The sequence below is a fragment of the Humulus lupulus genome, chromosome 9, assembly GCF_963169125.1.
Source record: "Humulus lupulus chromosome 9, drHumLupu1.1, whole genome shotgun sequence".
NCBI lineage: Eukaryota > Viridiplantae > Streptophyta > Magnoliopsida > Rosales > Cannabaceae > Humulus > Humulus lupulus.
In genome coordinates this window covers 180,449,335-180,466,843 of record NC_084801.1, presented here as the reverse complement: position 1 = coordinate 180,466,843, position 17,509 = coordinate 180,449,335, and the positions used below count along the sequence as shown (strand labels likewise).

General features: G+C 36.0%; 1 protein-coding gene across 1 annotated transcript; it reads left to right on the top strand.

Moving 5' to 3' along the window:
* The first annotated feature begins 410 nt into the window (after positions 1-410).
* On the top strand, positions 411-995 carry LOC133800385 (uncharacterized). Its single transcript, XM_062238343.1, has one exon. It carries the CDS (start codon positions 411-413, stop codon positions 993-995), a length of 585 nt encoding a protein of 194 aa, XP_062094327.1.
* Positions 996-17,509: the final 16,514 nt, after the last annotated feature.

The following is a 17,509-nucleotide window of genomic DNA, read 5'->3' as shown; positions in this document are numbered from 1 at the left end:
ACTCTTCTATCAAGTACTTGATGACTAAGAAAGAAGCAAAGACTCGCTTAATCAGATGGGTCATATTGCTACAAGAGTTTGATATGGAGATTCGTGATAAAAAGGGTACTGAAAACCTGGTAGCTAATCACTTGTCGAGACTAGAAATGGAAGAGAGTCAGAATGAGAAAGTTGTGCAGATCAATGATTTCTTTCCAGATGAAAAATTATTTGGGGTGAGTGAAAATCCTGTTGTGCCTTGGTTTTCTGATATTGTGAAGTTCCTTGTTGCAAAGGTTGTGCCTCCTGAGATAACAAGGCAACATTTGAAGAAATTCTACTCTGAGGTGAAACATTACTAATGGGAGGAGCCTATTCTCTATAAGCATTATGTTGATCAAATTATTTTTCGTTGTGTAACTGAGGATGAAATGCATTATATTCTTGCCCACTGCCACAATTTACAATGTGGTGGGAATTTTGGAGCCACAAGAACAACAACTAAGGTATTGCAGAGTGGTTTTTACTGGCCAACCTCATTTAAAGATGCTAATTCTTTTGTGAAGGCTTATGATCGATGTCAGCACACTAGTAATAACTCAAGGAGAAATGAGATGCCCCTCAATGTGATTTTGGAAGTTGAGTTGTTTGATGTTTGGGGCATTGACTTCATGGGTCCATTTCCATCGTCTTACAATAATGAGTATATCCTGCTAGCAGTTGATTATGTGTCCAAATGGGTAGAAGCTGCTGCTACGAAGACCAATGACGGTAAAATTGTATTGAACTTTCTCCATAAACACATTTTCACTCGTTTTGGTACACCCCGAGCTCTCATTAGTGATGAAGGGAGTCATTTTGTCAACAAACAACTTGATGCACTTTTAGCTCGCTACGGTGTATACCACCACACTGCATTGCCATATCACCCCCAATCAAATGGCCAAGCTGAAATTTCAAACAGGGAGGTGAAAAGTATCCTTGAAAAGACTGTGGATAGTTCAAGGAAAAACTAGTCAAAGAAGTTGGATGATGCACTATGGGCTTACAGAACAACATTTAAAACACCGATAGGTATGTCTCCATATCGCTTAGCTTTTTGAAAAGCTTGTCATCTTCCAGTTGAGTTAGAGCACATGGCATACTGGGCAATGAAAAAGTTAAACTTTGATTGGAATGCTGCTAGTGAGAATAGAGCTTTGCAACTGAATGAGCTTGATGAATTCCGTAATAAGGCATACAAAAATGCAAAAATCTATAAGGAATGCACCAAAGCTTGGCATGACAAGAACCTAGTCCACAAAAAGTTTCAACCTGGGCAGCAAGTACTTCTTTTTAATTCAAGGTTGAGATTATTTCCTGGAAAATTGAAGTCCCGGTGGTCAGGTCCCTTTACTATGGTGAGAGTGCTTCCATATGGCTCAGTGGAAGAGCAAGGAAAGAATGGAGATACTTTCAAGGTGAACGGGCAGTAGTTGAAGCCATATGTGGGCAGTGCATTTGATCAAGCAAAGTCAGTAATCCTCTTGAAGCCCCTGTGAAGAGGAGTTCAGCGTCTGGCTAAATGACGTTAACGACAACGCTCGTGGGAGGCACCCCATCTATTTTTATTGCTTTTTTACTGCTTTTTTACTTGTAAATTATGAACATTTGGTTTATTTTTGTACATTTGGAAGCGTGGAAAGCGTGAAAAATTTTAAAAAAAAAAAGAGAAAAAGAAAAAAAAAAGTATTAAGGGTCGCAGCATGGTCTTATTGAGCCGCGACATGGCTCGTTATAGAGGCCCAGGAATTTAGAAAAATGGGGGCGAGCCGCGGCATGGAGATGTAGAGTCGCGGCATTAGGACTCAGTTTTCCCATAAATTTTGATGCGGGCCGCGGCATGGAGAGAGTAGAGTCGCGGCATGACTTCCCAGAATCTCAAAAAAATTTAGGCGGGTCGCGACATTGAAAGGCTAGGGTCGCGGCCCCTGTTGCGCAGACAGTGTTAAAAACCCTAATTTTGGCCCTTTTTCTTCATTTTTCTCCTCCTTCTCACCCTAAACACTAGCTCTAACCTCCATTTACCTTCATCTGCATAGCTCATTTTATCATTTTGAGTGTTTCACTTGGAAATGAGACAAAAAGTAGAAGCGTTTTCACATTCAAGTAAGTGTCTCATATCTTTTTTAGTGATTTCTCATTGGACGATTGAAATTTTTTTTGTCACTTTGGGCTGTTTTGAGAATTTTTATTCAGAAATTTAGTGGTTTTATCTGGTGTAAGTTGTTGGGTTGCTTGTTTATTGTAATTTGGTGATTTTGGGGAGTGGGGAAAACAAGGGGAGGTTCTGCTCAAATTTTTTTTCAGAAAATTGGGATATTTAGTGTTTTGTACTGGCGTAATGGGTCCTAAGAGAAATCTTGCAAGGGGTGCTTCTTCAAAGAAAGCCTCCTCATCCCGAGCTCAATAAACACCACCTCCACCCACTGATTTTAACACGGAAATTTTTTAAAATAAGGAGGATGCGGAATTGTTTAAAAGAATTAATGGGAAATCGGTTGTTCCAGAAAGGGGGATGGAGTTTCAATTGGAACCATATTTGAATGACTCCCCCTATGAGTCAATCCGAGCTGAAATTGCGTGTCGTAATTGGGGAATAGTTTGTAAGAAATTGCAAGTAGATGCTGCTAATTACTCTCAACTATATGAGTTTTAAGAAAACTTCCCCAGTCAAGATGATAAGCAAAAGGTTTTTGTTCGAGGCAAGGCGATGCCTTCCGACATTGATTCGTTTAATACTTTACTCCATCTCCCTACTATTCCAACCACTGAAGATGAACATTGGCAGTTGACCCATTTTAGCGAGGTTGATTATGTTAAGGTGGCAGAAACATTGAGCTTGTTGGGGGCTCGATTTCACGATCATGGTGGTGAGCCAAAGTATTTAATCCGCTGACAGTTGAATTAAATTGCCCGTGCTTGGGATTATTTTGTGAGTGCTCGTCTACTGCCTAGTTCTCATGTCTCTTCTATTGATCGAGAGCGTTGCCTTTTGGTTTACGCTATCATGACGGGATAATCAGTGGATGTGGGCTGAATAATCAGGTATAGCATTTGCAACATCAGTAAGTTCAACACCACTGCTGGCTTGGCATATGGCACGTTCATAACTCAGTTGTGTGAGACTTATGAGGTGCCAGTGCTTGACGGAGACATAATTTGGAAGCCCATGAAGCCTATCACTTAGTCTATGGTTCATGGTTTTCCTCCAGCCACTCTTGAGCCTCCTCAACCTGGTCAAGCCCCTAAACGTCCGTGAGGTGGCGATGAGGGGGAGATTGATCCAATTGGTACCGGGGCGATGAGGGCGATAAGGGGGAGATTGATCAATGGTGAATTAATGGTACTAAAGGATAAAGAGATAATTAGAAGGGTAAAACAATAATTTTGACCAATTCTAATTATGAACCGATAACAGGAGGACGAACTACTGGTATTAATTATATCAATGAACTACTGCTAATTAACTCAGTAAATATAATTCTATAATAACTAAGAGTGAAATTCCAAATTTATAGTGGAGTAATAATGGAATTAATAAATAAGATTAATTTATTGATGAGTTCAATAAATAATCTGGTTTATTGGAGTTTAGTGTTATAGGTCCATGGCCCCTGAGTCGCCTCTATACCACACTGTCAAGGGTATGGATTTCACAAAATAAAATAGAAAGGAGAATTTATTTTGCAAGGTAGTAATTATTTATTTTATAAATAATTAATATTAAATAAATTGGGAAAACACCATTGTTTGGACAAGACAGATGTTGGCGCCACCTATGTTGTTTGGACAACAACATTGGCGCCAACCAATGTGTAAGAACAGTAGTGGACACCTACATCATAGGGTGGAGCCCACTGGGTTTAATTTTGGATTATTATTTTAATTTAAAAATTAAATATTTATTTAAATTTAAATTTAAAAATTAGTTATAGATATTTTAATGTGGTTGAGATATTCTCTCAAATGTAGTTGAGAGACTCTCTCCTAGAGGTTGAGATATTCCCTCAAGTGGATGAGAAATTCTCTCATTCGGTTATCAGATATTTAATTATTTAAATATTTCAATTTGAAATAATATCTTTAACAGAATCGGCTAAAGATATTTATTTAAATATTTATAATATGATATTTAATGTTTAAATAAATAAATATTTTTATTAAATATTATTATCTTAACCTAAATAATATTTTATAGGGTTAATTTAATTTTACCAGTATAGTCCTAAATCTAGATATCGATACATTTAAGAAACTTAAAAAATGTTAATCGAATTATTTTCTCTCCTCTCCCATTACTGATATTGTTCATGAGTTGAGACAAAAACAAGAACACATAATTTTGTGAATCCTATTATCCCACACTAATCCTTGAGTGTTGCTTGTTTGTTCGTGGCAACCCTGTCACGAAATCCATGGCTATATCGTCCCACTTCCATTCTAGTACGTTAAGCGGTTGCAATAAGCCTGGGGGCCGCTGATGCTCTGCTTTCACTTGCTGGCATACTAGACACTTAGACAAAAATTCCGCTATGTCCTTCTTCATCCCTGGCCACCAATATATTGCCTTAATGTCATGCGTCATCTTGGTTGACCCTGGGTGAACTAAGTACGGGGTACTGTGCGCTTCTTCTAGAATCGCCATCTTAATCCCTTGATTATCTGGCACGCATACCCGATCCTTATATCTCAATAATCCTTGACTTGATATTGAGAAATTAGTGGCCTTGCCTTCTCTGACTGCATCCATATATGTCGCTAGTGTATCGCCATGCCCTTGCCCAATCCGTATATCTTCTAGCAGATTTGACTTAATAGACAAATTAGCCAGCTTACCGACAACTATTTCTATTCCGGCACTGATCAGCTCCTGTTGTAGCGGCTTTTCTATTCCTGCTAGCACTGCTAAACTTTCATAACTCTTCCTACTTAGCGCATCGGCAACTACGTTTGCCTTTCCCGGGTGGTATAGGATTTCGCAGTCGTAATCCTTCACTAGCTCTGCCTCATGTTGAGCTCCTTCTGAGTGAAGAAGTACTTTAAACTTTTTTGGTCCGTATAAATTTCACACCGTTCTCCGTAAAGATAATGGCGACATATTTTCAATGCTAAGACTACTGATGCCAACTCCATATCATGTGTTGGATAGCGTTGCTCGTACTCCTTCAGCTGTCGTGAGGCATAGGCTATCACCTTGTCATTCTGCATCAACACGCAACCCAACCCTTGCTTCGATGCATCGCAGTAGACTACGAACTTATCGTTGGGTGTCGGTACACAGAGTACTGGTGCTGAGCACAGCTTGTCTTTAAGCAACTGGATGCTTTCTTCACATCTATCATTCCAGTTGAATCTTTGCTGTTTCTGGGTCAGGTTGGTGAGTGGAGTGGCTATCTTAGAAAAGCCCTCTACGAACCTCATATAATAACCTATTAATCCCAGAAAGCTCCTTACTTTGGATGCATTCTTTGGTCTTGGCCAATTCCTCACGGCCTCTACCTTTGATGGGTCTACTGCAACTCCGTCCTTGGATATAATGTGCCCGAGGAATGCCACTTGCGAAAGCCAAAACTCGCATTTCTTGAACTTGGTGTAGAGTTTATGCTCCTTTAGTCGTGACAAAATCAATCTCAAATGTTCCTCGTGCTATACTTCATCCTTGGATTATACTAAGATGTCATCGATGAACACTATGACGAATTTATCTAAGTAGTCCTTGAAGACCCTATTCACCATGTCCATAAACGTGGCTGGTGCATTGGTAAGACCAAAAGACATAACCAAGAACTCGTAATGCCCATAATGAGTTCTAAAAGTTGTCTTAGGAATATCTTCTCCCCGCACCTTGAGCTAATGGTACCCGGACCGTAAATCAATCTTTGAAAATACGGTTGCACCTCGGAGTTGATCAAACAAGTCGTCAATCTGGGGTAGCGGGTACTTATTCTTAATCGTTACCTTATTCAGCTCGCAGTAGTCTATGCACATCTGCATACTTCTGTCCTTTTTCTTCACAAATAGAACCAGTGCTCCCCATGGTGAATGGCTTGGCCTAATAAAACCCAAGTCTAGGAGTTCTTCCAGCTACGTCTTTAACTCCTTGAGTTCCGTAGGTGCCATCTGGTATGGTGCCTTGGAGATAGGCTCGGTACCCGGTACTAATTCTATTATGAAGTCAATTTCCCGAGTCGGCGGCAACCCTGGCAAGTCACCGGGAAATACCTCTGGGAACTCTCGTACAATGCGGACGTTTCCAACCTTAAGCGGTGTTTCCTTTACTACATCTGTGATGCTGGCTAAGAATGCTTGATACCCTTTTTCTGTCATCCTTTGAGCTTTGAGAGATGATATTAGCGATGTACGTAGTCCTAAAACTTGTCCCATGAAGTATAATTTCTGGCCGTCAGGAGTCTCGAACATCACCTTCTTGTGTTTGCAGTCAATGGTTGCGCCATGCTGTGCTAGCCAGTCCATGCCTAGTATCACGTCAAAGTCCTTGATCTCCAGTTCTATCAGGTCTCCTTCTAGTTCTACGTCCTCAATCTTGATCGGTACGCCTCGTACTATCTATGATGATAGAACTACTTTTCCCGAAGGCAACTCGGTTACAAACCTAGTTCTAAATCTTTCACAAGGTTTGTCTAGTTTTTCTATCATTCCTAACGAGATATACGAATGAGTGGCTCCCGAATCAAATAATACAGAACATGTATTATTGAGGATAGAAACCTGACCTGTGACCACCTTATTGCTAGCATCAGCCTCTCCTTGGGTTAAGGCAAAAACCCTGGCAGAAACCATCTTATCCTCCTTTTTCCCTTCTGCCTTGAGCTGAGGACATTCTTTCTTTCGGTGTCCCTCTTGACCATAGTTGTAACATCCTTTGGTATTTTCCCAGCATTCCCCAGGATGTTTCCTTTGGCACTTAGCACATGGCGGGTATTCTACATAACCCGACCTACTACCTCCATTATTTTTCCGTGCCATTTTATCGTTGTCGGACTGTTTTTTGTCAGGATGCCTTCTTTTCTGACCGTTGTTGTTGTTGTTACTGGACTGATTGTTGTTGTTGTGGTGGTTGTTGTTTCGATTAGTCTGAGGTTGATTCTGCTGTCTAGGCTCGGACTTACTGGCTTCTTCTTTACTAACATTAGCCTACAACCTTTCTACTTCTATTGTCGTCTCTAGAACGTCAGCATAAGTAGTATTTCCTGGGTTTGCTAGCTTAACCCCTAGCTCGATCTTCGGTCGAAGTCCTCTAATGAACTTAAACACCCTCAAATAGTCAATTGGAACCATTTCTGGTGCGAACTTAGCCAAACGGTCGAACTGCCGAGCATACTCTACCACTGATAAACTTCCTTGCTTCAAGCCAGTGAACTCCTCAACTCTGAAGTGAGTACAGCCGAATTATAGTACTTTTTATGGAACAGCTCCACAAATCGAGTCCATGTCATGGTGGAAACATCATGTGTCTACTGGACTAAGTCCCACCATATCCTGGCATCTTTCTTGAGTAGAGATGAAATGCAAGATATGCGGTCCGCGTTGCTGAGGTTCATGTGCGTCAGGATTGGCTCCACGTTTCTTAGCCACTATTCTGCCTCGAAGGGGTCTGTAGTCCCTTCAAAGTTCAGAGCGTGTTGCTTACGGAACCGCTCATAAACTAGCTCCATGTGATGTACTGGATACGGCGCATAATTCGCCACTGACCATCCCCTATATGGACCAACTTGTTGGGGTACTGAGGCCATTTAATGTGGCTGTGGCTGCGGCTAAGGCGGAGGCTGAGTCTGGGGCTGAGCCTATTGTCGTTGTTGCTGCAATAGTTCCTCGACTTGTTGTCGCAGTCTGGCAATCTCCGCAGTGTTGTCAGCTGGTGGCGGCGGCGGGTTGCGGCTGGCAGTAGCACGCACTCCCCTTCTGCAAACTGGAGGGGCTTCATTGTTTACCGGAACAATGTTGGAGGCGTTTCCGTTGGTGCGAGCAGACCTTCAGAGCGACATCGCAGCAGAGTTCTAACAGTTGAGAGAAGCATGTCAGAACTTTACCCTAATAGGCTCTAAGGCAAAAACTTAATCTAACAAACATAATTCGGACCTATTAATTATGACTTCTTATGAAAATTATATAAGTCTTCTTTATTATTAGAGTGGGTTTCTATACATAGAAAAATAATCCATCTTTATTATTTTCTAAGTCTGTTTCTAATCATCCTATATGACTTAATTCTCAGGCTCGAAACTCATCTTTGTTCCAAAGTCATCCATATTGAGGGAGGGCTGGGATCAGTAAAATTGTTCCCACTACTATGGCCCCCTAACTCTCAATATAGAAACTTGGTTCATTGATTTGTATCCACCCTCACTGAGCTTAGTCATTATTTATTTTATTTATTATGTATTATGATTGCGAAAGAAAAATAAAACTCATACATGATAACAAAATAACCATGATATTAATTTGGAAAAGAAAGTTTTCACTATTTACAACCATAAAAGAAAACAAATAATAAATTAAAACAAACAATGAAACTAATCTAAAAATCTGGATCTTCTATATATGATCCTTCATCTAGCATATCATCATTTAATTCCTCATAGTCCTCATTATCATGTGCCTCAAAATGCCCTCGAGGAAGGTTCGTAAAAATTCTATGATTTTGTTCATTTGTAAACTGAAATTTTGTTTTTGAAGTGAACCTAATTAAGAGAAAATAATATCTCATTACTACCGGTAGTTCATCTTCATCATCCATTGTTTCCCATATTTCTTCTAAGTTTGCAATTACAGTATGATAATCTCTAAATAGTCTAATTACTAAAATGTATTGCTCCATTGCTCTCATCATGATCTGCTTAGATTCTTGGAGGTGACCTATTTCTCTGTGGAACAAAAGCAGCCTCTGAGTGATTCTTTCTAGCACTCCTACGGTGTTTCTTGGTTCTCTAATTCTTTTTAAAGCCTTAATGGCTCGGATATCCTCATAAGTTAATGCTCCGTTCATTCTTAACCGAAAACATAAAGACTAAAATTGTTATCTATACTTATAAACATAATAACTATAATCATAAACACTTACTTGGCGGTCAGATTTGGAGCTTTGAGTGTGTGTATCGAGGAGAACTTCATGCGAATGAACCATTGCTTTGATACCAACTATAACGACCAAACTATTCTAGACTTTGGACCATTAATAAACTACTATACACAGACACTAATCTTAAGAAAACATACATATGAAATAACCATATCTTTATTTAAAAACTATAGCGTAAAGGTTCAAAATACATAAAAATTCATAAGTAAGATATGGGATCCCATTGTTTTGAAAAAAAATAGATCATGACTTAAATTTTAAAATTTGTTACAACTCAGATGCGAAAAAATACATATAAAGCATAATTTTAAAAGACTAGAAAACACTTCATCCTCGAATCGTTTGCGTAATCCACCGATTACATTCTGCCTCAATACACATTCCCAAGCTGCCAAGAACCTTTCTGCCGCCATACTATTTTCCTGCACATATAAAACATAAAGGAATGAGTCTAATGCCCAGCAAGGAAAATCTACTACAAACATGAACATAATCATACACATTATGAACATATATCATATATTATAACACATATATCACAATTCTAACCCATGTACATGGTGACTATTGGGGTTTGCTAACTAAGCAACTATAAGCCTCAAACTATAATGAGATTTGCTAGTTAGGCAACTATAAGCCCCAAAATATAACTATTGGGGTTTGCTATATAGCAACTATAAGCCCCAAAACATAAGTGTGATAGGGTTTGTTGTATAACAACTATAAGCCCCAAGCATACATATATCATAACACATAGAAACATACTATAGCATAATCATAACACTTTTTATATAAACATATATCACATGAGAACTACCTTATTTTCCTTACCAAAATACCGGGATGATGAGAACAAGGTCAGGATTTTGGAACACTCCTAAAATCCATTAATAGAGAGGTGAGTTTTCTAAAAGAAAAGAGATGAAAAGAATGAACTAAACCATCAAAAAGATACTTACCAACAAGAACCTCAAGTTCAAAGAACTTAGATGCCTAACCAAGAATAAAGAATACTGAGTTAGGATTTGAGTAGAGAAAAACTATAAAACTAATGAAACAATACTTAAAGGAACTAAGAATAGGGATACCTTTGAAATTTCTATACCCGAACTACACCTCGAAACCGAAATACACTATAAACCTTACTTCCCAAGTGTTTGATAAGCTTCATATGATAAAGCTTATAACCCCAACCCAAGTGTTTAACGCTCTAAAGTAATCCTAGCAACTTGTAGGCTCTGAACTCAGCTTAAAGAATGAAGAAATGGCTGGGTACTAGGTCCTATTTATATATTTCAAGAATGAAAATATATTTATTTAGCTTGAATAAAATAATGGCTTTTTAATTGAAAAACAATTAAATAATCGTTCAGCAGAGGCTGAAGACTCGGTCAAAAAGATTCTGGACTTATCAAGAGGCTCAGGATTAAAATGAGCTCGGTTTCAAAATTGTTCAAAAATCATGCACCATAGCCGATATATCACCCATGCTAAGCGATATATCGCTTGGGCTGATATACCTGAGGCTCGTCAAAGTTGTCGTGCGAAGCTACGTGTTTTTCGTATCCCCGTATGGCGATATATCTCCCCCTAGAGCTGCGATATATCGGCATACGCTGAAATATTATACACGTAATTACACTTTTTCAGCCTAATTTGAATTGAGTAAACAACATTGACTAAGTCTTTTAACGATTTCAAAGCTGCTGGCAGACCCTAGGATCTTCAAATATTACTCTTAATAAACTTATTCCTCAAAATGCTTAATTTCTCATAAAACATACACATGACAAGTGTTAATATCTTATTGGGTCTATCTAAACCTTATAGTATAATAAATATCATCTCCATAATCAGTCATATTAATCAAACCTTAGGTTATAATTAATATTCTTAAACCATAGGTTAAACTTATAAAATCTACAAGTGTTGCTACGAGTGTCCAACTAAGTCTCGGCTTGAACCAAAATCCACAGTCATAAATATACTATAACTACTACTATCTCTTACTATTACTGGTACTACTATCTAACTAGCTAAGTAAAGTTCTTGGACTCTACATGCAAGGAGAGCCGCAGCTGAGATTTGCAAATTTTCAAGAATTAGGGACACGAGCCGTGGCATGGTGCATGTAGAGTCGCGACCCGCCTCTCTTAAAAATGAAAATATTAGGTTTTATATAAAAAGAGAAAAAAATGAAAAAGGGGAAAAAAAGACAGACATAGAGGAAAATAGGACAGAGTTTGGTGGCTGAAAAAGCTTGGAGATTTCTCAAGTGTTTGTTATTCATTTACTTCTTTATGTTGTTCTTAATTTCAATTGTGATTAGAATGACAATTATTAACTAATTTTCTGTTTAGGGGTATTAGTTGAATCACTTGATTCCTTATTATGAACTGATGCAATTATCATTTCTTCATCATCTTCTTTTCAATTCCTTACAATCTGTGCTAATTTAGTGATTATTGATTGGCCATCTATAGTCATTATCTGTATGTTTTTTAATCAAAATCTGAAAAGTGCGATTTCAATTTGCTTTGGTTGTTTAGGACACAATTCTAATTTGAAACGAGAGTATCTAGATTAATTGTGTAACTATCTTTTTGAGTTGTTATGGTTATTGGAATCTTTGTGATTAAATTTACCATAGAAATATATGGAATTTTCACTTAGGTTGAGTTTATAATTCATAATATGATTATAAACTGCTTTTGTCAACTCGTTAATTGAAATAGGAAGAAATAAGAAGTTTTATTAGTAATTTGTATTAGGGATTAATAGGGAGGATAGTTGATGAGATTAAGCGCCCTAATTACTCTCTCATTGTTTAAATTCAAGGTTTTGCAATTACTCATTGTTTTATTGAATTATTAATTATTGTTTCTGCAATTTATATTTTATTATGCTTTGTTTACAAGAATCAAAGTTTAATTGTCCAAATAGAATAAAAAGATTAATTGACTGGTAATTGATGATTCATTCCTTGAGGACGATACTTGGTTTTACAAAGATTATTACTAAATTGCGATACGTGCACTTGCGTAGCTATAAATTTTGCAACAGGTACTTTGTGTTGTAGGTAAAAGCAAAAGCATAGTTGACGAGGCGATGAGTTGGAGCAGGCTCGGTCAAATGAGTGCATTTAGTGATTGCAACCTATGGGTCAAAATGGGTTGCTACTTAGGCATGGTTATAAAAGTCTTCAAGTCAGAATTCTATATTGAGCTTTTGATAACTTGTATTTTTACAAACGATATGCATGTAAAAGATGGTTTATTTTAAATAACGAGATCTTGAGTTGCATATTTTGTAAATGATATTTACTCCATGTTTGTTTTCAAATAAGTTTCAATAAATGTTTTTGTATTAAATTATTTATTTATGTTGGGTCGTTACATTTAAGGTCACTTTTGAGAAGTTAGACTTGCTTATATGGTGTTGCATTGCCACCTTATATAGGCAATGCATCACCTAAAGCACTGTACGAGACAAAACCCTACAGGCGATGAGGGGATGCATCGCCTAATGTGTCCGTATGATTACGTATTTTAGCTCCAAAATAATGTGTTTAAAGCTCTAATCCTATTGGTTGACTTAATGACGATGCCTACACTATAAATATGGGTTATTGAAGTTCAAAGCCTTGATCACACTTTTCAACTATCTCTCTCTATCCTCTCTCTCTCTCTTTCTAGCTCTCAAAGATCATAAGTTTTCTCCAAGAAACTCATCAAAAATTGCTTGACTTGTATGAGTTTCAAAGGCTTGTTCAATCCCAAATATCATTCTATCTTGGTGAAGTTTCAAGCAACAATGGGAAGGCTTGGAATAGGGATTTTGGACAACAATACTCCTCGTGTATAAGCCTTTAGATATTCCCCAAGTTTGTACAATGTAAAGGTTATATTTCTCTGAACCCTAACTTTGTAATTGTGTTCATATTGATAGCATTGATGATTAAATGTTTCAAAATTCATGATGTAATCATTTAATCACTTAATCTTTAATTATCAAGATTTGCATTCACACTTTTAATATGGTTCTTTGATTATCAAGATTTGAATTCTTACTTTGAATAAGGTTTTTGATTAGCATCTAGGGTTTGTAATATTTAATTATTCATATTATTCATTGTTGATATAGAAAGTGTAAAGTCATAACTTTCCAACAATATTAGCCAACACCAGTTTGTTACCCAATATTATAGGAGTAGGATACTCTTTTGAATCTTGAAGAATTGTTTTAGTGAGAAGATCAATATCATACATGGATTATGTAAGATACAAACCAAAGGAGTTCCTATAGGCTTCAAAGCCAAGAAATTAGCTCACTAATCCAATGGATTTAAAGGAAAACTGCGTGTGATGATTGGAAATGAGTTGACAGATATCATGTGTATTTGCTCTATTAATTAGTATATCATCCATATATACTAATTAATAACAAGAAAACTAAACCGTTTTTATATGTATAGAACAAAGAAGTATCAGATACAGTAGCCTTGAATCCCCAAGTGATAATAAGTGTTGATGCGTGTCGTTAGGTGTAACGTTCTCCTAATCAAGGACCATTACACTATGTACTTTAAATAGTGTCGGACTTGCCAATCAAGTCCCTTGGTTATAAACGTGTAACTAAGGTTAGTGACAAGGGTTAGGGTTAAAAATGAATAACAATTTCATTAAAATATTGACGTTCATACATGGGATCCCAACATAACGTTTAAAAGGTCTATTACACTTTAAAAAGTTACAACCAGCTGTCCAAAGCGAAAAAATAGGGTTTAACCCTAGTTTCTCTGAGAAACCCTCGGCCGTGGTGGTCGAGCAGCCGCATATGTACACATCGCCACCGAAGCTCTCTAACTCATGGCTGGTCCAACTTCCCTTTGTTAGGGGCTATGCCCTAAAAATTTGTATTAGACATTTTAAATATTAAATAAAGTGAACAATTTAAATATGTTTGATTATTAAATTATTATTTAAATAATTTATAGTATATTAATATCAAAAAATTCTATATTCATTTGCGAGGGTATGATCTTGTATGATTACAAGAGAATTAAGATCATACACAATGAATAAAATTGTCAGCAACATATTAAAGTATGGAATCTTTAATCAATGGTTGCTAATACAGTTTACTAAGCATGTTATTCGGTGCAAGCAATTTAGATTCAGATTGCTTATGTAGATAGACATCTCAGTAAAGGTGTTGTATATAATTATGATTATATATGACGGGGCTGATATGAATTAATTTCTTTATAGAACTTGTCGTTTATTATAAAGACTTAATTCATATCACTTAGATGATCAATTAGTAGATCAGTCTAAATCCTGAGTATTCATTAACTCCTGTCCATGTTTACTAAGTTCTTTGATTCACTCGTTAAAGTTTCTTTATTAATAAAGCTTACAACTTTTATTTTGGGGATTTAGTAACATGGATGGCTGGGAACATGATTTACAAGATGGAATCCCGACTTTCCTAACGGACCGAATATTGATTCCTTTTCAGTGTTAATTCTGAAACTGAAAAGTTGTGCACAAATTTAGATTTAATCTAAATTAATTTTCAATGGTGAATTAATGGTACTAAAGGATAAAGAGATAATTAGAAAGGTAAAACAGTAATTTTGACCAATTCTAATTATGAACCGATAACAGGAGGACGAACTACTGCTATTAATTATATCAATGAACTACTGCTAATAAACTCAGTAAATATAATTCTATTATAACTAAGAGTGCAATTCCATATTTATAGTGGAGTTATAATGGAATTAATAAATAAGATTATTGTATTGATGAGCTCAATAAATAATCTAGTTTATTGGAGTTTAGTGTTATAGGTCCATGGTCCCTGAGTCGCCTCTATACCACACTGTCAAGGGTATGGATTTCACAAAATAAAATAGAAAGGATAATTTATTTTGCAAGGTAGTAATTATTTATTTTATAATAAATAATTAATATTAAATAAATTGGGAAAAACACCATTGTTTGGACAAGACAGATGTTGGCACCACCTATGTTGTTTGGACAACAACATTGGCGCCAACCAATGTGTAAGAACAGTGGTGGACACCTACATCATAGGGTGGAGCCCACTGGGTTTAATTTTGGATTATTATTTTAATTTAAAAATTAAATATTTATTTAAATTTAAATTTAAAAGTTAGTTATAGATATTTTAATGTGGTTGAGATATTCTCTCAAATGTAATTGAGAGATTCTCTCCTAGAGGCTGAGATAGTCCCTCAAGTGGATGAGAAATTCTCTCATTCGGTTATTAGATATTTAATTATTTAAATATTTCAATTTGAAATAATATTTATAACCGAATCGGCTACAGATATTTATTTAAATATTTATAATATGGTATTTAATGTTTAAATAATTAAATATTATTATCTTAACCTAAATAATATTTTATAGGGTTAATTTAATTTTACCGGTATAATCCTAAATCTATATATCGATACATTTAGGAAACTTAAAAATATTAATCAAATTATTTTCTCTCCTCTCCCATTACTGATATTGTTCATGAGTTGAGACAAAAACAAGAACACATAATTTTGTGAATCCTATAAGCCCACACTAATCCTTGAGTGTTGCTTGTTTGTTCGTGGCAACCCTGTCACGAAATCCATGGCTATATCGTCCCACTTCCATTCTGGTACGTTAAGCGGTTGCAATAAGCCTGCGGGCCGCTGATGCTTTGCTTTCACTTGCTGGCATACTAGATACTTAGACACAAATTCTGTTATGTCCTTCTTCATCCCTGGCCACCAATATATTGCCTTGATGTCATGCGTCATCTTGGTTGACCCTGGGTGAACTGAGTACGGGGTACTGTGCGCTTATTCTAGAATCGCCTTCTTAATCCCTTGATTATCTGGCACGCATACCCGATCCTTATATCTCAATAATCCTTGACTTGATATTGAGAAATCAGTGGCCTTGCCTTCTCTGATTGCATCCATATGTGTCGCTAGTGTGTCGTCATGCCCTTGCCCAATTCGTATATCTTCTAGCAGATTTGACTGAGTTGAGGATGGCGCATTCGCTAGTGCCAAATAACAACACTCTTGTTTAGGCGGTCTGGTATGTGCCTATTGTTGGTATGTTCAATGTTAAAACGGCTGAGTTGTTAACTTCGCGTTAATGAGTTGAGGATGGCACATTGGTTGGGTTTTCCACTTCAGGTTGCTGGGTGTGATTTAGGTATTGTCATTGCTTTGGTTTCTAAGTGTCAAGTTGGTGGTAGTGTCAATCTGATTGTGTCTAGTGTCCATTTTTTGTTGAATATTGTTAGTGGTGATTCTTATTGTTCTAGAATAAAGGCCCATGCCTTTCAACTTCTCTTACTAGTTCTTTAGGTAAATGTATTTGGACTAAGTCATGTCTTTATTTGTTATGTTCATCTCTGACCGTTGATTTTTAAAGCTAATAGACTTATCTTTTATTAAAAAAATAACATAAGTCCCTAAATTTATTATATTGTTTTTTAGAGTTGTAAAATTAATACATACGTTTTTGGAATAAGTTGAAAACCATTAGATGTTGCCATTTAACTACACACATGTTCCACAAATTCTTCTATATTTAATATATATTCCATCATTTGTTATTTTCATATATCACATCCAAATAGTATATTCCCCTAGCATATGTATAAAGAGACATTAATTTTGGGGGAAAATAAAAATTATTATTAAATAGTCACTATATATATTTAAAGATATTTATATATACAAACACAACACGTATGACTAGGTTCATTTCACTCATTTTGACTTGCAAATCATGTTATTAGTGCACAATATATATATTTCAAAGAAGAAAATCTCAAAGCTTTCTAATTTTATTCAATGTGTGAAAATAAAGAAAACTAAAATCACATTTATATAATAAAAAAAATATCTTTCATTTTATATAGTTATTCTTTGCTACAAATTGTTTGTGATTCAATCTAACTAAGATCTCCAATGAACCAAAAAAGAAAACAAAATTTTCATTTATGTGCACTTATCCAAAATTATTTCTAAGAAAATGAAACCACAATATTTAAATTAATAAATGAGTGGAAAACTTTTTTATTAATTAATATACATACATATGCGTTCCTGCATTTTGTTAGTCACAAAATATTCTTTTCAGTAATAAAAAAATGCACAGAACACACATTAGGGAAACCAGTAAATCTAATTCATCATTTTTGACAAAAATTGTCACTTTTAAAGAGATGTCAATTTAGGACCTAACAATCTCCAATGGTTCTTGTGTATTGTTTGTTTGATAGCTTTATAGATATATGGAAAGTGCAAATTACATTAAATATGACTTTTATTTCTATTTTTTTATATGAATTTGTGATTTT